The sequence below is a fragment of the Stegastes partitus genome, unplaced genomic scaffold, assembly GCF_000690725.1.
Source record: "Stegastes partitus isolate 25-593 unplaced genomic scaffold, Stegastes_partitus-1.0.2 Scaffold2040, whole genome shotgun sequence".
Classification (NCBI taxonomy): Eukaryota; Metazoa; Chordata; class Actinopteri; family Pomacentridae; genus Stegastes; species Stegastes partitus.
In genome coordinates this window covers 44,886-68,862 of record NW_007579771.1, presented here as the reverse complement: position 1 = coordinate 68,862, position 23,977 = coordinate 44,886, and the positions used below count along the sequence as shown (strand labels likewise).

General features: G+C 40.9%; 1 protein-coding gene across 9 annotated transcripts in view; it reads right to left on the bottom strand.

Annotated features, from left to right (window-relative positions):
• cnot10 (CCR4-NOT transcription complex, subunit 10) overlaps nucleotides 1-23,977 on the bottom strand; it is a 77,111-nt gene that overhangs the window by 27,560 nt on the left and 25,574 nt on the right. For 7 of the 9 annotated variants that reach the window (XM_008303603.1, XM_008303604.1, XM_008303598.1 and 4 more), the window contains 9 exons: nucleotides 17,977-18,138; nucleotides 17,708-17,858; nucleotides 9,930-10,069; nucleotides 8,220-8,303; nucleotides 8,050-8,133; nucleotides 6,726-6,843; nucleotides 6,351-6,500; nucleotides 2,980-3,182; nucleotides 2,450-2,571 (listed from right to left, as the gene is read on the bottom strand). In XM_008303603.1, the coding sequence (XP_008301825.1) occupies nucleotides 2,450-2,571; nucleotides 2,980-3,182; nucleotides 6,351-6,500; nucleotides 6,726-6,843; nucleotides 8,050-8,133; nucleotides 8,220-8,303; nucleotides 9,930-10,069; nucleotides 17,708-17,858; nucleotides 17,977-18,138 (1,214 nt within the window). The remainder of the gene's footprint in view (nucleotides 1-2,449; nucleotides 2,572-2,979; nucleotides 3,183-6,350; nucleotides 6,501-6,725; nucleotides 6,844-8,049; nucleotides 8,134-8,219; nucleotides 8,304-9,929; nucleotides 10,070-17,707; nucleotides 17,859-17,976; nucleotides 18,139-23,977) is intronic. The other 2 variants (XM_008303597.1, XM_008303600.1) reach the window with 1 other exon arrangement.

The following is a 23,977-nucleotide window of genomic DNA, read 5'->3' as shown; positions in this document are numbered from 1 at the left end:
GTCCTTGCACTGGTGTGCTCGGACCCTAATAATAAATAATAATAATAATCACAACGGTTACAATAGGGTCCTTGCACTGGTGTGCTCGGACCCTATTAATCACAACGGTTACAATACGGTCCTTGCACTGTAGTGCTCGGACCCTAATAATAATAATAATAAGAATGCCAATTTTGTTTATTTACAGTGTATAGATAAACCACATATCAATAACCTTAGGCCGCCCGCTAATATCCTCCTTTCACTATCGCCCTCTTCATTTATTGGTAATCGAATCTCCCATTCACCATACATAAACTCTTGTTTTACTGTTTATAATACAAGTTCACTATGCTTAGTAGAGTAGTTAATACAGTTTTCCATTTAGACCACTTCATTGTTTCATGATTTTCTTTGTGTGGAAACTGAGGTCAATTCAATCAGAATTTACAACTGTAAGATATCAGACTGGTTAACTTAATTCAATTACAGTCCCTTTAAGATCTGATCTAAAATTGTGTTTTTCTGGGTTATAGCTCTCTAATATCAAATAGTTAATAGTTGCTAATCCGAAACAGATAAGTGTGAGAAATATCCAAAAATAGAAGACATCAAATACGTTTTCACAGCACCGTACATACACACAAATACAGTTGAAACCAAATGTTTATGTACACTGTGCAAAAACTTTTTTCTCACTATCTGACATTAGATATGACTAAACTTTTCCTGTTTCGTGTTAATTAAGATTACCACATTTATTTCTAATTGCTAAATGCCAGAATAATGAGAGATAGATTTTTTCATGAGATTTTTTTAAAAGTCAAAAGTTTACACACATTTCCATAGTATTTCGTAGCATTGCCTTTAAACTGTATGACCTGGGTCAAAAGTTTAGGGTTTCCTTCCACAAGCTGCTCACAATAGTTTGCCGGAATTCTGGCCCATTCCCCCTGACAGAACTGGTGGAATTTAGTAAGGTCTTTGTGATGACCACTCCAAAACAGTGACTTTGTTGTCCTTAAGCCACTTTGTAATTAATTTGGCGGTATGCTTAGGGTCATTGTCCATTTGGATTCTCAGACTTGCAAGCTTCCCCCTTTTTTCTCCAAATGTAATGATGGTCATTGTGACAAAACAGTTCAATTTTACTTTCATCAGACCACAGGACATGTCTCCAAAAATTATGGTCTTTCTCCCTGTGTGCATTTGGAAACTGTAATTTGGCTTTTGTAGGTTGCTTTTAAAAATAATGGCGTCTTCCTCTCTGAGTAGCCTTTCAGCCCATGTCGGTACATGACTCGTTTCACTGTGGGTAATGACACTCTCTTACCAGCTTCAGCAGCATCTTCACAAAGTCTTTTGCTTTTGTTGATACACACTTTTCGCACCAAAACACTTCATCTCTGGGACACAGAATCCGTCTCCTTCCTGAGCGGTATGATGGCTGGACATTCCCATGGTGTTTATGCTTGCATATAATTGTTTGAACAGATGAACATGGAACCTTCAGGCATCTGGAAATTATACCCAAGGATGAACCAGACTTATGGAGGTCCACAATTCTCTTCCTGCTATCTTGGCTGATTTCTTTAGATTTTTCCATGTTGTCACAAAAGGAAGCAGTGTGTTCGAGGTGTGCCTTAAAATACATCCACGGGTGTGCCTCCAATTAACTCAAATGTTGTCAATTAACCTATCAAAAGCTTCCAAAGCCATGACATCATCATCTGGACTTTCCCAAATAGTTTGAAGGCATAGTAATCTTAGTGTATGTAAACTTCTGACTTCTGAAAGTAGTAAAAAATCCTCTCTCTCATTATTCTGGCATTTAGCAAATTTAAATAATTTTGATAATCCTAACTGACCTAAAACAGGAAACGTTTAGTCTAATTTAATGTCAGAAAGTAAGAAAAAAAAAAAAGTTATGTTTTTATACAGTGTATGTAAACTTCTAGTTTCAACTGTACATATACATGCATACATTAACACATATACACACGTGGACTATGTTGTTGGTACCCCTCGGTTAATGAAAGAAAAGCCCACAATACTGGTTTATCAACCATTACAGAAACATAAAAAATGATTTTGGTAATTAGCAATGCTGTTAATTTAGGGCAGCTGTGGCATAAACCTTACATTGGGTGGTGGTCAAATACATTTGTTAACCACTGTATATCAACCTAAAATCACACAGATACCATTTCAAATATCCATAGTTGGTGATTTAAAAAATTCTGGCATTTCAGAGACGATAGAGCAGAAACTGCTCCAAAAATCTGATGATTTGGGATGGAACGACCCTTTTAGGAAAAAAACAAGTTTAACTATACCCATTTGACTAAATGTAACATAATAACTTGACGCATTGCTGTCCTGTGCTGGACTGTAAAGGTACACATCTAAATGAGTAGTCTCACTTGTAGTTTAAGGGCTGGTGTATGTTCATGTCAAAGGTAACACTGACCTGTAGATGCTATTCTGTGTAGACTGGGATGCCAGAATGATCTTGCGATGGTAGCCCTGCCCAACAACTGACTGAACAATACCTTTTTTACAAGGTAAACCTTTGCTTTCTTGCTCGGACCCCTGGAAAAATAAACACAGAGACCATGATAAAACTCTCTGCTGCTTTACAAAAATCATCAAATTTACACCGGCACTAAAAAGGTACAAAAAACTGTACTGAAGAAAAATGGGTTGCTCATCACAGTTTGTGAGTAATTACTGAAGTATAACAATCTTTAATATTAGGCAACATTTCTCTTTAAGACACATAATATATAATTTTGTGATTCATTGATTCAGAACATAACCAATTAAAAAAAAAATTAAAAATTTAGGGAGTAAAGTTGTCTTCTAATAAATACTAACACTGACTGTCCAGTTTTTCTTGTAAATTCTCGTTAATTTGCAAAAAGCTAAACGGAAATCCGTGAAGGCCAAATGCTCAAAGAAATACGCAACAAAGCCAAACAAAAGTCAGGACTGACATACCCCTTTGTTAGCAGAGATGCAACATTCTGCGAGCCGCAGCCACAGTCTAGGGTTGGAGTGGTATACCTGCACCGCCTCCATCAGACACTCAAACGCTGCCAGAGGCCTGCCGATGTGCAGCAGCTGAATACCACAGTTATACAGCAGTTCGTAGCGTTTGTTGGCGAGTAAAGCACACATGGGGATGCCTGTGAATTTTTTAGCTGAGGAGAAATAACACAAGAAAACTTGTTACTACTGGGGAACAAATAATTGGCTTAGAACAAACCTATGCTTTACACCAGTGGTCTTCAACCTTTTTTGCACCACGGACCGGTTTTAAGCAAGAAATTTTTCTACGGACCGGTCATTACGCACATAACAAATAATAATTGTTTTTTTTTTCTATTGAAAAGTTTCATAAATGAATAAAATTAATTTTTATTGCTTAATATGTTTACTTTTTCTCCTGTCTCAGTATCAAGTCTCTCCCACTTTCCAAAGCAGCTCTCCTGAGACGTTTGTTTTTGACTGACGGCTTCGTTTAGCAGCCGGGCATAACAACTGACAGTCAAGTGCGGGAAACGAGCACAAACGGAGGTGACGGGAAGACGAGCTAGTTATTTTTCAAAATAAAACACCCTGCAGACTCCGCTGGAAATAAAAATAAACCAATAAAATGTTTTTATTCTATCTGTGCGGCCCGGTACCAAATGACCCACGGCCCGGTATCGGTCCGCGGCCCGGTGGTTGGGGACCACTGCTTTACACAATAAGACAGCAAGGGTGTGCTCATGTCTAAACAATTCTAATTTGTTGAAATTTTTTAGACATACTATAAATACCTGAAAAGAGGGTAATATAGTTGATCAAAAACAGTAAAAAGGGGATAAATGTGTATTGTGTCAAAGTTGCAATCTACGCAAATTCCAGTCGATTTTAAAAAGATTCCTATAGACTATAATCCTGCAACAGACACATATTGTTTTTTGTTATTACTATTATATTCCTTCTTATACCACAGTACTAAGCTGGAATGAGGTAGAAACTCTTCTACAAACTGCTTCTAGAAATTTGGCCCTATTACTATAAATTATATGCAATTTCCTCTAAAGTAAAATGACCCAGATCAGCCAAGTGGTGGAGCTGTATTAAAGGCTCAAAAATGCAATTTTGGAAATGAACAAGTGTGAATATCCTGAAATCTGATACAGATCTTAGCTCATTGTGCTCTCCCCAAAAAAGCCTCTTTGACGGTAATAGTCTGCCATAAGGGATTTTAGGTGAAATGATGTCTGATTAGGTATAACCAAGATGGTTGATCCACTCTCTACATTGCTCTGTGTATAATGTAGTCTCGGGCTGCACCTAACGTCAGGTTTTTAAAAGATGAATCCACTAATTGTTTCACAATTAATTAATGTAATGACCAATTTATCAATTATTCTACAGATTCTTATTTACTACACAATGACCATAAGCATGGCTATTCACACACTTTAAACATGCCAAACTAGTCAAGCTAAAAGTCAGCATTTACTTGTTGCTTTACACTGCATTCAACCCCATTTTCCTGAGCTGACGTCCTCCATCTAACCCAATGCATCACCACATTCCATTCTTATTGTGGACTTTGTTGCAATTTATACCATCTCAGCTGATCTGGGTGAAAATTACTCCTGATTGGCTTTGGTCTTATGTCGCGAGCTAGAATTTCTAAAACTTGAAAACGGAGCCAAGAGGAGGGGGAGAAATTCAACATACTCTCAGCCTACTTGAATAGCCTAAAAGACTAGTATGGACATTTTGCCAAAAATGTTTGCCTTTACCTTTAAGCCATTTTCTCATTTATACAAGGCTATTAATGTAAATGCAAATTAAAATGGCCAAATAACAATTTAGATGACATATGGCATAACATGGGCTGCAAGGTGGCTTGGTGGTTAGCACTGTTGCCTTGCAGCAAGAAGGTTGCCGGGTCGCATCCTGGTGAGGACAACTGGGATCTTTCTGCGTGGAGTTTGCATGTTCTCCCCATGCAGCATGGGTTCTCTCCAGGTTCTCCAGCTTCCTCCCAAGGTCCAAAAACATGTTGAGGCTAATTGGCGATTCTAAATTGTCCATAGGTGTGAATGTGAGTGTACATGGTTGTCTGTCGAAGTGTAGCCCTGGCGACCTGTCCAGGGTGTCCCATGCCTTCGCCCTAAGTCAGCTGGGATAGGCTCCAGCCCCCTGCGACCCTAGCAAGGATTAAGCGGTGTATAGATAATGGATGGATGGCATAACGTCACTTTACCATGATGGCAGTGGTGAAACATTTAGAAAATCAATTTTAAGTGAGACTACTAAACAGATAACGTTTCATGTATTGATAAGTCTGACAGTCTATCATGTTTGACTGGGGGCAAAAAGGAAACAGGACAATGCTGTCTGTCGCTGCAGTCTTGACAAAGTGCTCTGGGATGCTTGCACTTCAAGTGTGTGTGCACCAGTATGACTATGGGTTTACAGTGCTTACAGAGCACCACATATTTGGGTCTGTCTAAAATATTCCCACACTAGACGATCATGGATAAGGTTGTTTTTTTTTGCTGCAGTTTAGTCTCTGAGAAAATTCCAGCCTTGACGGTTGCTGGCAAGTTGTGCAGCCTGTGTGTTTCTTTATGGGTCAGGTTGGTGAATGAATAACAATAACAGGCCAGGATGAGAACAGATTGGACTTAATAATTGCAGGTCACAGGTGGGGTCTTGTACTCAGCTTTTGTGTGAGCGGATGTGAGTTTACAAAATTCGACCTATGCAGGTCTCTGCTGTAGCCATAAGTGCAAACAAAAGGCACAAAAATTGTCTCATGCCCTGCTAGAAAAGACTTAGATGCTAACAGTGCTTGCAGTTTGTCACCAAGAATGCTAACAAAGTCAAAAAACAAGATCAAATCCTTCGGCAAAATATGCTAATCCAAGCAGTAACATGAACCAAAACACACTACATTGTTAAGTGGGAAGTAACTGTAGTTTAAGTATAGTATGATGCTTCTAATATGCATTGTTCTACACTTATCGTGTTCATAAGAATGGATCTCCAGAGTACCAAATGCCAGAGAGATGTCAGAAATTCTGAATTTCTGATGTTGTCAAAAAGAATTTCACAGGCTGCACTACTCATTTGAAACAAGCCAATGGATAAATAGCTTTGTGTTCAGTGTCACGTTTTGTATGCTTCTTTAAGAGAAATACGGGATACGTTTTGTCTTTCTCTCTCATGCAAAAGATTAAAATGTCCGAATACCCAGCAAAGTAGTGCCTGTATTTTTTAAGTTGATAAGAGTCCTAGCAGTTTTTCAATTACAAGCTTCGGGGACTAGTTAGGAGACAGTGCCTGCTGTGACCTACATTGACCATTGTTGCCGTCTCCCAGCTGTGCGCAGGTGTGGTCGTTTTCTTGCAGTGCCTTCTTGAAGTAGAAAATGCCCAGGTTATGTTTCCCCATTGCAAAGTGAATGCAGCCCAGGTTGTTCCAGAACATACATCGTACACATTCACCTGAATGAAACAAGTCAGGACAGATAAACATTCCATTGGCTGGCACACAGACAAGTAATTAAATGTCACTGCTAAAGTCAGGTATATCTGTAGTGGAGACAACATTCGGTGCATTTATCCAAATATTGATACAGTCTGAATCAAGGTAAGTCAAATCAAAATTAGCTTACTGACTTTTTTACACCAGGCATATTAAAAGAAGTCAATCAATACAGTAGCTGTCACCTGTCTTGATGGGTCCAGCATGCTCTGCAATGTTAGAGCTGTTCAGTAGCTTCACTGCTTTCCGGTAGTTTCCTCTCAGATACTCAAAATTACTTTTGAGGAAGAGTGAGGGTGCAGACTGTTGAATGGGCCAGGAAACATGGATAGACAGCAAACCAGGAGAGGGTATGTACATGTGCCACAACTCCATATTAACATTTCCAACAATCAAGAAATTAAAAAAAGCTTATTTCATTGTCATATCACAAGGCTAAAAGTACTTTTGTTTGTAAAATTACCTTAAGACATGATTTGTTCAGGAAAACAGTTTGTTTGGTGAGTTAATGTCCTACAGCTCCTTGCAATTTTTGTACGTAGTGCCTGTGCAGCTGGCATGTGAAGGTTTTTAAGGAGACTATATTGTCTACGGCAATAGAAGACAGTGTCATGCCAAGCAGAAAGACATCAAGGATGTTTACCGTTTGAATACACCTAACATGTATGTGTACATCACTGGTGCTCTTAGTGCTTGAGTTCATACTAACAACAAGACAAAGATGGACTACGAAACAGAGATGCTGTTCGAACAAATCACATTTGATAAGCCGTATGCATAGCATGAAAAAATTATTTACACTTGAGCACACAGAAAACACCCTTAACTAGAGGTCAGGGAGCTTTGTTACATTTCATTTTCTTTCTTACTTTTGCATTTCCATCAACCCCTTTTTTTTTTTTTTTTTTAGTGAAAGAGAGACAAGCTACTTTTTGTTACAAAATAGCTACAGTACGTCACTTTGAACAGTGACAGGCACCTCAGTCATTGCACTGGTTCTTGACAGAATCTACAGCATACAATAGATTAAAATCTAGTTAGAAAAGTGAGGAAAAGTTTGCCAAGTCTTTGTGTTTCTGAAAGTTTCAGACTACATGTGCTACAACATGAACAAAGAATTTGCATGAGTTTACAACAAAGTGAGAGTAGAGTTACAAAACTACAGGAATTTTTTAAAAAAAACAAAAAAAAACATTTAAATGTTTCCTTTGTTGACTTGAGGGCACCCACTTTCTCCACTGAAAAAATACCCTTGCTTATTGAACTGCACAACAAGAGTAGACCTGTTAGGAGTAATATCACTTATGTAGATCAACCAAAAAAAAGCTTTAGAATTTTTTGTTTCGCCTTGCTACTCTTCTGTTTATTAAAAAACAGTTTTTGAGCTTTGGTGATTGTGATGACACATTGTGCCATAATTTCCAAAACACAAAGAAATGGCAAGTATACAATTTATATTTATTCCCCGTTACTGTTTGACTGTGCTGATGTACAAACAAAAAGACTCACGTTCCCCGCTGTGTTCATCACAGATTTGATCTCCCTTTTACAGGCCTTAGAAGATTTCATCTGAATGTAGGCTCTCACTTTGTACTGTAAAGAAAACAGAAAGTTACAATCACTCAACAAAAGATAGACAGAAAAAAGTGGATGTTAAAATCAATGAACAGAACCCTTGCCTGGTGCATTTTCGATTTTCCTGCTTCGTTCACGACTGCAAACTCAGCCTTCTGGTTTGCCCCATCTTTGTTTGAATTGTTGTTCTGGAATCAAGCACAGCCCTCAACAATTAACCATTAGACTTGACTTACAATAGTTTTCATACAAACAATTTCTGTTTATTATCCAGTGTAACAAAGCCACTGTTTCTCAAGGGACAACACTAAGTTTGCAATCATCTAATGCTCTGACCAGTCTAAACTCCAGTGTTTCCTATACATTCATTTAGGAGTGGCGAGCCGCCATTCCTAAATCCTAGCCGCCACTCCTTCAATTTTATTTATTTATTTTTATTGTCGTAAATACACCACCGTCGCATGTCTCTACCTTCACAGCAGAGTCTTGCACAGGGTCGGGTACTTGCGAGTACTAAGGTAGACTACAGATAACTATCTTGCTCAGTCTCTACTCTTTGGGGAGAGCGCGGCCTTGAAAGTAATGTCACACCCAGCACCAGGCTCCAGGTCAGAGAGTCAGAGGAGGATCGTCTTGGAGAACAGGGCAGCGACTTACTGGAGAAAAGGTAGACTTATTAGCCTAAGATAGCTCATAATAGATTTTACAAGTTAAATAGACATTCGCAAAATATTGATGGCCAGCTAACGTTATGTAACACATCGGTATCTTAAGTTAATTGGGCCCAGTGCCAACTCAGTGTTGCCAATGTGAGTAAACTGATAGCATTAAACTAATATCTACATGCCATGATGTAACTGCTGACTGCATCTTCAGATGAGTTTGTTCAAATATTTCTCGAAGAAGAGAAAGACACTTGATGAAGATGACGCTAGCCAGGTATCAGTAGCTTTTTACTGACTCATAAATGATGATGGCTAGGTAAAAAATAGTGATCACACTTGTAATCAGATGTGATGTGAGTGTAAATGATCTAACGTTAATGTTTTATGTAACTGTATAAGACCAGTAGCATTAGACAGGGAGGAGCAGTGGACAGCAGCAGACATTTAATAATATGTCATCAGACACAAACTAGAAACAATTTTAAATGATTAGAGTGTAGGAAATTGAATGAAACATGTCATTATTGTTTCTATTTGTAAGTGAAGACTGACTTGATAAACAGGCTGCAGGGGGATCAGCTTGCAGCATGTATGCTGCTGAGTATCAGCGGCCACCTCTCCGAGAATTTCTCTACAACAGAGCCTTAGAGCTCCTTTGTTAAAAACCCAGAAAAATTAATTGTTCTGAGCCTGGGTGCAAACTTTGCCACTTATTCTACAGCTCCATCAAGAAATTATTATTTATTGTTTTGATTTTTATTTATTTAGATTTTTATTCTTTTAATTTTTACATTCAGCCTTTAAAAAGTAATTTTCAACTGGCCATTCAATAAATAAACTGTAAAAGTAAAATCTGCAGTCAAATGTCATTGTTTACACCACCACGGCTGTCAGACAGCCTGGCCCCGCTGCTGAAAAAAATCCTAGAGGAAACACATTCCATTCTTGTCATTATAGTGAGGTGGAATAGCTTAGATAACTGAGTTAATTGTGATGATATAGATTTATCATTATAAATAATATATATTAGGATATTTGTCTCTCTATTGGACTTAATTAGCGACAAAATAAAGCAAAATACAATATAGCAATATAAGACTTCTACAATATAAAAATATCTGTATTTGACAGTCTAGTGTAGTACAGTACCTCTCCTTTGCCGTTCTTGTTGCTTCCTTGTACAGAGAGTTTTTCCAGCACAGCCAGCAGATGAAGGGCCTTTTCTGGTTGGAAGGTGAGTAGGTAGAGATCCACCAGCAAGAAGCACACAGCCTGAGCAAACTTCTCTTCTAGGGCAAATAACATAATGACTCCATGCGAAACTCAAGGTTAACACATGTACACATATATATATCTATCTATTTATGTTGTCAGAACTGTGGGATTACCTCGCTATCTTAATGATTGACACAGACAGACAGACAGACAGACACACACAGACACACACACACACACACACACACACACACACACGGTGAGGACACCCGGGATCTTTCTGCGTGAAGTTTGCATGCTCTCCCCGTGCAGCATGGGTTCTCTCTGGGTTCTCTGGCTTCTTCCCACACAGTACAAAAACATGTTGAGGTTAATTGGTGATTCTAAATTGTCCATAGGTGTGAATGTGAGTGTGCATGTGAGTGTGCATGGTTGTCTGTGTAGCCCTGCGTTAGACTGGCGACCTTTCCAGGGTGTCCCCCTTTGCCCTAAGTCAGCTGGGATATGAGCTGGAGTGAGTGTGATGCACAGGCCGCGTTTGGCTACAAAGACCAGTTTCTGTGTTTAGGTTTAGCGGTGACGGCTCCGTTTCCGTGGCGGCAAGGAAATTTGGAGATCAAGTTTTATATCCCGATTCCAGCACAACGGATGAATAGTCGGCTATTCGGGTCCATCCCTAGTGGAAACCAAAAACCCTGGATGACTGCAGAGGTGCGCTCGCTGCTGATGGCCCGTGATGCAGCCTTCAGGGTGGGAGATGGGACTGCTCTTCACTCAGCCAGATCTGAGCTCTCAAAAGGGATCAAGCCTGTGAAATGCACCTACGCAGAGAAAATCCAGAAACACCTCTGTGACACAGGAAACACTAGACGGATGTGGCAGGGAGTCCAGGCACCGACAGACTACAAGACTAGGCAGGGGGTCGACGACGATGATGCTTCTCTTCCAGACAGGCTCAACAAATTCTTTGCACGCTTTGAAGCATTGAACCCGACAATCAGAGAGAGGGCTGGTCCTGCTTCTTCATCTGTCAGGCCAGCTTTCACCATCAACGCAGCAGACACACGGAGGACCCTAGCCAGGGTCAACCCACGAAAAGCGACAGGACCGGACAACATCCCGGGACGCGTGCTCAGGGTCTGCGCTGACGAGCTGGCAAATGTACTGACATTTTCACCTTTTCCTCAGTCAGGCCCAGATGCTTCAAAATATCCACCATAGTTCCAGTGGCAAAGAGATCAGTTGTAGCCTGCCTGAATGACTATCGCCCCATCGTACTGACACCGATTGTAATATATCGCAGCCACATCACAGCTAGCCTTCCTGCATCGCTTGAACCCCTTCAGTTGCATACCATCCCAACCACTCCACAGAGGATGCAATATCCACCACCTTGCACTCAGTCACCACCCACCCGGAAAATAAAGACACCTAAGCAAGAATACTGTACATTGATTTCGGCTCAGCGTTTAATACCATCATCCCCTAGAGACTAATAGAGAAACTCCTCCTACTAAGGACCTCAGTCTGTCCAAGTCGGAAGGAACAACCCCAACTCTATCACGCTGTGCACTGGATCTCCTCAAGGCTGTGTACTTAGTCCACTGTTGTTTACACTGCTAACACTGTGCAGCCACATGAGGGGATCCAGATCATCAAGTCTGCTGATGATACCACAGCAGTGGGACTTATTCGCGGGAACAAAGAATCAATGTATAGATATGAAGTGAAACACCTAGAGGACTTGCACAGTCAGAACACCCTGCTGCTTAACATGAACAAAACGAAGGAGATGCTCCCCTCAGCATCAGCGGCCGCACAGTGGAGAGAGTGGAGAACATCAAGTTCCTCAGAGTGCAAATCTCCAAGAACTTGACCTGGAATAAGAACACTGCAGCGATCATCAAACGGTCCCAGCAGAGACTGCATTTCCTGAGGAAGCTGAAAAAAGCCGCTGTCCCTGCCAGCATCCTCAGGACTTTATACAGAGGTTTGGTGGAGAGCGTTCTGACATACTGCATCTCAACATGGTACTTCAGCTGCAGTATGTCAGACAGAAAAGCCCAGCAGAGGATAGTTAGAGGAGCTGAGAGGTCATCAGAGTTTCCCTCACCTCTGTCCAAGAACATTTCCTGAGCTGCTGCAGGAGCAGGGCACTAAACATTGTCAGGGACTCCTCACCTTCTCCATAAACTGTTTGAACTGCTACCATAAGGCATTAAAGGAAGAACCTTCAAAATGATCAAGTGCTTCATGCCACAAGCTGTCAGAATGCTGAACTGCTGATCCAGATATGCAAACACTTCTTTATTTAAATTGCTCTAAGTTATTAGATCCTGAAGAAACGCTCTCTCATCTTGCCTGTACTACTGTGTATGTAGAGCAAAATGACAAAAAACTTGATTTGATTTGATGATGAGAGACGGATTTAACACGTTTGCATGTATAGTGCATTTTTTAGTTTAAGTAAAGAAATGCAGCCTTCTCTTCTCTTGATAACAAAGAGAGGAGGCTTAAGTTACCAAAAGTCACAGCAAACTCCCCTTCACACCTTCCATGGAAGAATAAAAGAGAATAAAAGTAGGAAACTGCTTTTGTTGGCTCTTTTCTCCTCTTCTTCCTTGTTTTTTCCTTTTTGGTTTTTTGCTCTCTTGTTCTGTTTTTTTTCTTGTTTGGTCTCATTTAACTTCTCTCAGGTCAGTTTCTTCGTCCGCATTTATCTTTTGTTTCTTTTTATATATCTTCATTTTTGCAGGTCTTCGCTTTAGTCCTTGACTTCGTTGTGTTAAGACAGTGCTCACCTTTATTTATATTTCTAATTTGCATGCTTGATTCTATCAAACCAAACCGACAAGAATCAGTAGAGATTAGAATTTTGTAACAGATCAATTACACTGTGCCTTCACTCTCAGTTTCCAAAACTTTTTCGGTGTTTTTGGCTAATACCAAATGTGGCCAAAAACACAATGAGAGCCACCTTTAAAAGTAAAGCCACTTCATCCACCCTGAGGAGCACGTAGAACACGGCCAGGACGCCAGCTGCCTACCGACAGAACCATCCCTGTGTGCCAATGTTGGAATTTTGGAAATGTTGTGTGGGAACTAAGGTCAATTTATTCAGAACTTACAACTTTCAGATAACAGACTGATCAACGTAATTCAACTAAAGTCTCTTTGAGATTTCATTTAAAATAATTCCTCAGTAAACTGAGGTGGTGCCCCTAAAGGAACGAGTGCAACTGAACTACAAAGCGTTGTTCCAATATATGCCACATAGAACACTGTCAAAAATGCTTGCATTGTCTGTATTTGAATGTTAGAACGTTTGTATAATAAAGTTTGCTTTTGTTTGTCTAACAAAGGAATAATAGATTGGCTTGAAAATTGCATGCCTCACATTGCATCTTGATAGAGAAAACTTGATCAAAAAGGCTTCGCTCTACTGAAAATAAATGTACAGATTAGATTCAACTTTATTGTCATTACACATGGACAAGTCAACAAAATTGATTTGCTTGTGACTCAGTGTCGGTTGCTTAAAACGCCTAAAAAGGAGAAAACATTAGGCTGTAAAATAATTCCTGGAAATGACTTTCTGGCAAGCACAAACGCATACATCTTTGTAACTTGATAGCTTGATTCAATCTTTCATAATAATTTTAAACTTTCGCCCTAATATAAATACAAATTGATGCTAATGAATTGACTTGTTCTGTTTTCTTCAAAAAAATCTGAGTACATGTATGAAGGTTTGGGTTAGGGTATGGTTAGGGTAACCCTAACCCTAAAACTAAATGTTGAATTGGGGCTTCGGATATGTAATAGACCTAATAGCCCAGATACATCAAAAGGTTGTTGAGATTCATAGGCTTTCTATAAATAGAATGTTGATTGTGAAAACGCATGCATGTGCATGGATGACAAATTCAAAGTGTTCCTCACTTGCACCGATCATGAGAGGCATATGATGTAGAGGTGAAAAGGTCTCTCGTTAAAAGACACGTCGCAGTTGCTCTTTTGCTGTGTTCTGTACTTGTGCGTGTGATGTCTCAACTAAATAAGAATTATTTTCAGTAGAGCGAAGTCTTAGTGATAAAGTTGTCTTTCTTTTTTATTTACTTTTTTTAGTATATAAAGTTTTCTGTATCAAGATGCGATGTCAGGCTTGCAAGTTTCAAGCTGTCCAACACCGTGCAGGGAGATTGGCATTTTGCCAGAGAACACCAAGATTGGCAGATTTGCCATTGGTGCCCTCTGCTCTTCATGGATGAAGAGCAGAGGGCACCAATGCTCTTCATGGATGAGAGCAGGTTCACACTGAGCACATGTGACATAGGTGACAGAGTCTGGAGACGTTGTGGAGAACATTCTGCTGCCTGCAACATCTTCCAGTATGACCGGTTTGACGGTGGGTCAGTAATGGTGTAGGGAGGCATTTCTTTGGTGGGCCGCACAGCCCTCCATGGGCTAGCCAGAGGTACCCTGACTGCCATTAGATACCGGGATGAGATCCTCAGACCCACTGTGAGATCACATGTGCCATGGTGATGACGGCACACATAGCAGCAGCGGCCTCTTAAGGAGACAATGAAAGTAGACGTTTTGAGTGTCTTGCCTATCACAGATGTTCATTCTGCAAAACTTGTGGCCGGGAGACTTTGCTGGGCGTCAGAACAGTGAACGGCGCTGGAATTGCGGCAATCAGTTGTGATTTGGACATGCTGCGCCAATGCGGAGTCCTATCAGAGACTACGCCAGCAGTTACTCGAGACAGAAGGAAGCGCAAACAGTGCAAATGTGAACAAAAGAGGGAGAAGAGAGCTGGGATCCATGCTTGGCTAAAGGCTAACTCCTCCAGACCAGCAGTACCGTTGCTCCTACTCTCCAATGTCCGCTCCCTTGACAACGAGCTGGATGAGCTATGTTTGCTGGGAGAAACCTGCAAAAAGTGGAAAGACTGCTGTGTGTTTGCTTTACTGCTGGAGGGGACAATATTATTCCGGGCGGACAGACAGGCAGCTAGCTTTGGGCAGTATTTGCAGGTTCACCATTGTCACAGCATCGTGTGTGTCTTTGTATTCCTGAAGACCTACCAGGACCTGAAGAGGTTTGCCATGTTCAGCATGATGGTGGCGCACATGGACACAGTGGCCCCTTCAGGATACAGCAAGAGTGAATGTTTAGTGTCTTATCCCAGACGTGCATTCCACAAAACTTACTAATTAAATGATCCTGAAGAAACGCTCTCTCATCTTGCCTGTACTACTGTGTATGTACAGCAAAATTACAATAAACTTGATTTGATATGCTGGTGCAGTGGGCCCTGGGTTCCTTCTGATGCATGACAATGCTAGGTTTCATGTGGCTGAATGTCATCAGTTCCTGCATGATAAAGGCATTGATGCTATGGACTGGCCTGCCAGTTCCCCAGACCTGAATCTAATTGAGCACATCTGGGACATCATGTCTCGTTCCTTCCACCAGTGCCACGTTGCACCACAGACTGTCACAGACTGATGCTTTAATCCAGGTCTGGGAGGAGATCCCTCAGGAGAACATCCGCCGAGTGCCACACGGAGCTGACCCACATTGCCTGGAACTGGAACACGGTCCCGGACACACCTATCCAGAACATCCCAAAGATGCTCTATTGGGGACATGTCTGGCGAATATGCAGGCCAGTCCAGAACTTCAATGTCCTCTGAAGGAATTCCATGCAGATGTGGGCAACATGAGGTCGGGCATTGTCATGTTGAAAGGTGATGTCATGCTGGCGCACAAACGGCACAACAATTGGGGTGAGAATCTCGTCCCGATATCTTTGTGCATTAAGGTTCCCTTCAATGAAGTGCAATGGTGTTCTATGCCTGTATGTGATGCCTGACCACACCATAATGCCACCACCTCCATGGGCAACCCTGGGCATAACATTTGCATCTGCAAACCGTTCACCCACGCGTCGCCAGACACGCTGTCTTCCATCTGCCCAATACAACTGGAACCTGGATTCATCTGTGAACATCACTCTTCTCCAGCGTGCCAAGGGCCATCGGACATGTGCTTTCGCCCATGCGAGTCGGTTCCTACGACGGACAGCAGTGAGATCCAGACCGCGGTGAGGGCGCCGAGCATGCAAGTTGGCTTCTCGTAGGCGGTTACGGACAGTCTGAGGTGTGATGCGTCTGTTGTACAGACCAATAGTCTCATCAGCTGTGTGTGTTGCTGGTCTTAGCCAATCCCGCAGATGGACGAGCCGGATGTGGCGATCTTGTGCTGGAGTGGTCACACGTGGCCGACGAGGATGAGGTCGATTTGCAGTAGTGCCAGTCTGTTGGAAACGAACTCTTAAACGGCCTATGGTCCGATAATGGACATTAAGCCGTGCAGCTACTGCTCTGGTGGACATCCCTGCATCCAACATGACAATGGCACGCTCCTGCATAACTTCCGACATGAAGCATTATGATTTGTGACAAATTTTGACATTTTGGGGTGGCCTTTTATTGTCCCCAGTCCAAGGATTGTCCAGCTGTTGCTCATTTTGTCTGATCACCCACTGGACATGCCCCATCCATGCACTGAGTAAAAAAACAACTCACTGAGTAATGACAGCACGTCGGATTAAAAATTATACACAAATCAAGAGAAATATTACTTTTGTACAATAAAATGTCAGCATATGCTCATTTACAGTTGTTAACTCCACATGGCAACAATATTTGACATGGGGCGTTTATATTTCTGTTCAGTGTAAATACATCACATCCACACAAACGTGAAAGCAGATAACAAAAACGCAAAGTTTGGTTGCATGAAAAAAACCCTAAGACCTCTGTGCAGGTCTCTCAAGTGTACCAGCCCGCAGCCGCCTGGGCCTTGTCACCACCATCCATACACACAGACTTCGCCTCATGGAGGCTGCAGTCAGTCGGAAAAGTCATTGTTCTGTCAGTTCCTGTGAAACTGACTGATCTAAAAACAACCACGACCCTGTGTCCTCTACTACCTTCACTTAAACACTTCGTATGTGCTTTTTATTGTTGTGTTAACATCAAAGTTACTATACATGTACTTTGATTAATAGGCTAAAGCAATTAAATTCAAATTAAATCTTTTTTTCTGTTGGTCTTCATTAAAAATGCGTAATTAAAAATGATCGGTAGCTATTGACATCAACTGAAATTCAACATTTTATCAAGATACATTTTTCTGCTATTAATCATTTATGAGACGTCAAAAGTAATACCAAACAACTGTCCCATGTAATCAGGCACTAAAGTTCATCCATCCATCCATTCATCCATCCATCATCTATACACCGCTTATCCTCTGGGGGGGCTGGAGTCTATCCCAGCTGACTTAGGGCGAAGGCAGGGTAAACCCTGGATAGATCGCCAGTCTATCACAGGGCCACATAGAGAGGAGACAACCAAACACACTCACATGCACACCACATGCAGGTACAGGAAGATCATGCAAACTTCACACAGATCCCAGGCTGAGATTCGAACCCAGGAGGCCCCAAAGTCATGAAATCAAAATGCACCCCTAGAATCTCAAAGGTGCTCAAAAAGACAAGATTTTTTTTTTTCAGGCAGCAAATTCTTACAGGAGTTTGTGATCATTAAATATTAAGCATTTTCAAAATAAGGACCTCATAAATCATGTCAACAATAGACAGTAGTCCATGTATGCAAAGTTGCACAACATACCAAATGGTTCCAGAAACTGGTAGAGCTTCTCTCCTATTGAAATGGCCTCAGAGTACTGCCGCAGATGATAGTGGATGATGGCTTGATTATAGTACAGCAAACTATTTTCAACATCATCCAACCCATCAACATCCTCTGCTGATGTGTGAACCTAAAAATAAAAACAGAAAACTAATTAACTAACTAATAAAGACAAAAACTTTTAATAAAAACAAATTCAGCATAAAATGTAAGCATGGGAAATATTTGATCTACATGTCAGCAATTACCTGATTCTTCATTGCCATCAGGGTCTGCTTCAGCATCCCTGTGGTAGTCTGATCACTTTTGTAAAATTCAACAACAGCCCTATTCATGGCGATCTTGTAGTCCTCTTTGTTGACCTCTTGCAGGGCGTCAAGGTGTTTGAGAGACTCATCGTACTGTCCATTCTGTGAAAATCACACAGGCCCATTTACCAAGACTTGCAATGTAAAATCTGTGAATTGCAACATTACAATTTCCTCTTGCATTAATTGAGGTGTTTAACTAATAAAAAAAAAATCTCTACAATACTCTAATATTTCTAAACAAGTTATTCAGGAAATCATTGGTAAAAAATAAATAAATAAATATGCTGTCTCAACCTGCTATCTACACTGCTCTGCTTAAAAAAAGGCTTTTATGAAATAGGCTCCAGGTTAAGCCTCGGTCACAACCGGCCGTACGGGCTCCTGCAGCCTGTCTGCTTCCAAATTACATGCAGAAAGGCACGTGCCATGCAAGTCCATCTTGCGAAATATCGAGGTCGCAGACAGCCCGTAAACATGTAAGGAAGACTTTTGATGTCAAAAAAATTCTACAAATTCATTGCGAACCGTGATGCCGCAAGTGTAACTTGCTCCCCAAGCAAGGAGTTTGCAAGTGAGACATGCAATTTTTAAGGTACAGTGGAAGGAAAATCCGTGGTCTAAGACGCACATTGCATGCAATGAGGGAGCAAGTGCACTTTGTGTGTTCAGTATGGCGCACTCACAACTTATGAACAAAATCGAACACATGGCAGGAATGCATCACCCCACGCCAGGAGTATAAAAGGCATGCTCACAGCACAGCCTCGCTTTTCGCCAGTGATCATTGATTGCATTATTGCTTTCAACAAATAATGAATATACCATATTATAATCAGCTTTGCATTCCTTTAAGTAAATCTACCTTTGCAAACAAGAGTTCATTTTAATGTCTGAAGCAGCGGCATGATTTTCAACAAATCCATGTGAAAAGATTAGAGACTCGAGTCACTTTTGCTTTGACTTCATGGTTTCTGTCCTCTTGTTATCACTTAAGAGTTATTAAGTTACTGTCTATGATACACAGAGACAAGCTAAGCAGACTGACGGTAGCTGGAGACACGCACGCACACAAGACTGTTGGCTTTATCGCTGAAGCGCAGATCTCACATTATATTGGGACATAATGTTAATTTTCTTATGAGGTAATTATTAACGGATATGTGCTTCAAAAAAAAAAAAAAAAATTATATATATGTATATATCCATCCATCCATTATCTATACACCGCTTAATCCTCACTAGGGTCGCGGGGGGGCTGGAGCTTATCCCAGCCGACTTAGGGCGAAGGCAGCCGGAGAACCCGGAGAGAACCCAAGCTGCACGGGGAGAACATGCAAACTCCACGCAGAAAGATTCCGGTGCCCCCACCGGGACGTGAACCAACAACCTTCTTGCTGCGAGGCAACAGTGCTAACCAACTGCACCACCCTGATGCCCTATATATATATATATATATATAAATGAAAATATGTGTTACAGTTAGTACGTGTCACCGTTGGAGGAGTGGGTCAGCTCACTGGAGATGCTGCTGGCCGGTATTATGCTGGAAGTCAGTACTGGGGCTGCTAGTGACACTGCTGGCGGGCTGTCACCGCTAAGCTGTCAGGATCTGTGTGTGTGCTACGACAAAACATGAAATCCTATTTATTTTCATCACCATTTGTTATAAGGTTTTAACTTTTGTCCTGAAATCAATGTGTATCGTTCCGGATCTATGTTTTATTTTTTTTTTTATCACCCCGGGATGACGGGACGTCCTTAAGCTCAAACCCTGTCAGTGTGTTCACAGAATTCACAAGACAGCATATCACCTGATCGCCGAAGTGTTTTGTCTTTTTTTGAAAATCACGCCAAACTGATGTATGCCGTCAGTACGTCATAGAGCTTGTGAGGCAAACGTGACTTGCAATTAGCGTCCATTCCTTGATTGAATGGACATCTCACGTCACCCCTGTGACTCGCAAGGCAGACTTGCCCCTTTCTGACAGAGTCCTTGCAACCTTTCCTCTACCTCTACCATCTCCACAGCATCCACAATTTACAGGACGTACGATCCCAAAAGTCGTGCGTCCAGTTGTGACCGAGGCTTCAATAAATACAGCGCTGAGATGTATCTGTGACTTGTTTATGGAGATATTGTAATTACTGCCAAGGATAATGTGTTTAGAGTTTAAAGAACTCTGCGTCTGCCCAACATCATCCTTGCTTTTTATCATATATTACATTACTATATATTTTACTTTTCTGATAAGCAGAACTTTTCAAGTATATTCACTTAATAGACACCTAACAAGAACAAGTACTCCTGGTTATTTAATCCATGAAATGCTTTTGAACTGGTTTTTCATTTAAGTGACATCACTATTTATATTCACATCACAATATAAAACTACATAGACCAGGAAAGATTGTAGTTACAGCATTCCTGTTAACTAATATGTTATAGAAGCAGCCACAAGTACAAAAAGCACAAATCACATATGTACTCTTGATTAGGAATGGTGGCCCTTATTTTTGGTCAAGCGCCTTAACAATGGGTGTCCGTCAGACACTAATCTACTTACATAGCAAGAATAATACATGCAATATTAATGAAATATGTTAAGCACACAACACAAGTAACTAAACCTCTGTAAAATATCATATGAATGTCAAATGGATCTAATTTGTATCACTTTAGAGTAATTTGATTTTTTTCAAGTTAAACAGTGGAGGGTGTGCTTATTTGTTTAGATTTATTTTATTGTATACAGGGCCCCACAGGAGGAACTCAAAGTAACAAAAGCCAGAACACCATCTTAATCCTTTTTGGCAGATACCAGAAATTCAGTAGATACCAGTGTTGCACAAATTTCTTAAAATATGTGAGACAATGTTTTTCTGTTTCTCTTTAATGAAGGAGTTGTGTCGCTCTACCTTTATCTTTGAAATACCTCAAAGATGGCCTATTGAATTCAGGTCACAGTGTTTACATTCTCTTTCTTTAGAAACTCTTCTGTAATTTGGCAGCATGCTTTTGATGGTTATCATGCTAGGATATTCCTCTTTTACTAAGTCTCTACAGACTGGGAGTCAGTCATCTTGCCAGCCAGTATTTGAGTGTAACTAGATGTGTGAGTAGCAGATTTAATCACAATATGATGTTATTTAGATTAAAAAAATAAAAAAACAGTGTTCTGATATTTGCCGATATCACCAAGTCTGTAATAATACAATTTTGATTTGATTCTATTCAGGGACCTGCAATTGATATGGGACGATATATACCCATTATGAGCTTCTCTTTAACAGCTTTTCATAATGAAACAAAACAAAACTAAAAAAATAAATAAATAAATAACTTCCCATAAAAGCTATAGGGCAAAGGATACTATAAAGCAAGATTTTTGAATAATCTAAGCATGTAGCAACTTGAAAGCACAAATGCAGTACAGTCCTCCAAATTATACTCAAGCTATGTATCTCTCTCTGGCTGTGCACCTAAAGGAGAAGAAAGGTACGGACCCACATGCTTTTCGAATCCACATCAAAATGTGACAATTCAGGAAAAAAGCAAAGATTACCACTGCACGGATGAGCGGTCGGCAAAATCATGAGAATTGTAAAGCGGAAGTGCCATGGACATAACATGGTAACTTCAAAACCTATAATGGCAAAGCAAGAATTGGAGTGATCTTGGGATTTTCAATCAATACCATTGTATCGCTCATTACTGAAGATCAGATCAATGTATTTTTTTGTTTTTACACCGCTAGTATTGACAAGCATATCATCACACTCCTATCTCTGTGGTTCACTATCAAGTCAATGTATCAACTATGGTAGTTCTGGCCAGGTTCAAGCCAAACATGCTGGACCCCATTTGAGCTGGAAAAAAAACTATCAGTCTCATCAGACCAAAGAATATGCTCCTAATTAGGGCTGCACAATTATGGCCAAAATGATAATCACAAATATTTTGATGAATATTGAAATCACAATTATCACGATCATTTGTTAATTTTAACCAAAACACGTTTTTATTGTTTTACAGACTTATTATAACTGTTTTCACATCCATATATTGTGCTACATTCCTGCAATGTGCAAATATGTGCTTAAAAATAAAATAGGTCCTCTTTTTCTCCCAAATTCAGTGCAACTCCTTAAAAAATAAATAAAGATAAATAAAAGAATAATGAAAAGGCAACAAAACAGGGCACTAGTTTCCATTTTCATTCTATAAATACATTTTCTGAACTAAACTATAAACTGGATGTGAATAAAACTCCAAAGTAAATCAATCAGTAATCACGGTGTAGTTGTAAAAAACTGAATGAACCATGTTGATGTCACCAGAGAATCCTAATGCTAATCGCGGCACGTCCGATCGCAAAAGTTCAGATTTTTCAACTTGCTCTTCAAGCGCGCGTTATGCGTGTATTTGGACGCGTGTGTGCACTGAGTTTACTCGCTTCATTCGTGCATATAAGTTGCGTCATTCGTGCGTCAAAATTTGTGTCTGAATTCAAGTCATTCGCGAGAATGACGCGATCCAGACACCAGATCCATGGGATCACCCAGTGACGCGCACAGCTCAGGGAATTCCTCCACCTCCTCCAGGAGCTGCACCTGGATGACGGCGGCTTCCAGCGCTGTTTTCGGCTGATCCGGACCCAGTTTGACTACCTGCTGGAGAGGATCAGTACCAGGATATCCCTCCAGGATACTAACTACAGACGCTTGCTGAGATAGAGCGATGTTTTTCCATGCCACATACAACAACACGGACGAGCGACCGCCAGCAGGAGTAAGCTGACCACAGCGACGAGGAGCCAGCGGAGGTTTATCTTGCTAGCATTGCGATAGCTAACAACTCAGCTCGCTAGCTTGCTAAGTTGAAGAGTAGCATTCTTGTGTGTGAACTGGAGGAGAGGGACAGCCAGTCTGCTGAGCACTGAGATCTGCCTTGGCCAGTAATGTGGCTACTTATCTCCTGGGGTGAGGAAATCAATCAGTAATCATGGTGTAGTTGTAAAAAACTGAACGAATCATGTTGTTGATGTCACCAGAGAATTTCAACGCTGACTGACCATCGCGGTGTGTCAGATCGCAAAAGTTCAGGTTTTTCAACTTGCTCTTCAAACGCGCGTCTAGAATCGCGTCATACGCGCGAATAACTCGCTCAATTCGAGCCACTGTAATCGCGCGAGTCGCGCCGCGGGACGTCTACTCGCGTCTAATCGCGTCTTCACATTGACTTTACATGTAAATTATTAGCGCGAATGATTTTACTCGAGTCTGGTATGAACACAGCAGTACACATTTTAAATATCGCTCAATCACGCAAATTTGATCGCAGGAGACCAATATCGTGATCGTGATTAAAATTCGATTAATTGTGCATCCCTCCTCCTAATATTCACCTGGCTTGTTTTCATGTTCATCTTTAAGTTTTCTGCCAAAGAGCAAGCAAGGCCTTTTTTTTTTGGACACCATCTGCAGTGGTTAATATTATGGAATATTCTTCAACTGTCTGAGCTGTCTCAGAAACTCACATTTCCATTGATAACCCCTGTGCCAAGTTTGAAGTACCTGCTACTCTGTTTATGAGAGCTAGTTTGTACAAGAAGAACACTGACTGTGCCTCCACTTTAGAAAAGTTGCCACTGCACCTCTGAGTAGTGGTACAAGTGGTAATCATTGTATACCTGTGAATATCACTGTAACTGCGTTTCCACAGATTTTTAGCTGGTCATCAGTCTACTTGCATCCCTTTTAATCTTTGTGAAGTCTTGCAATTACCAAGTCAATTCATTTTAACAAGAACAAATAAACATTTGTACATGTGTACATCCAGACACAAACATTTAGAATTACAGTTTACTTAAGAGTGCTTCCACGATAGGACCAGGTGGGGGTGGCACAAGCCATCTCACCGATTTCAATGAAACTTTGC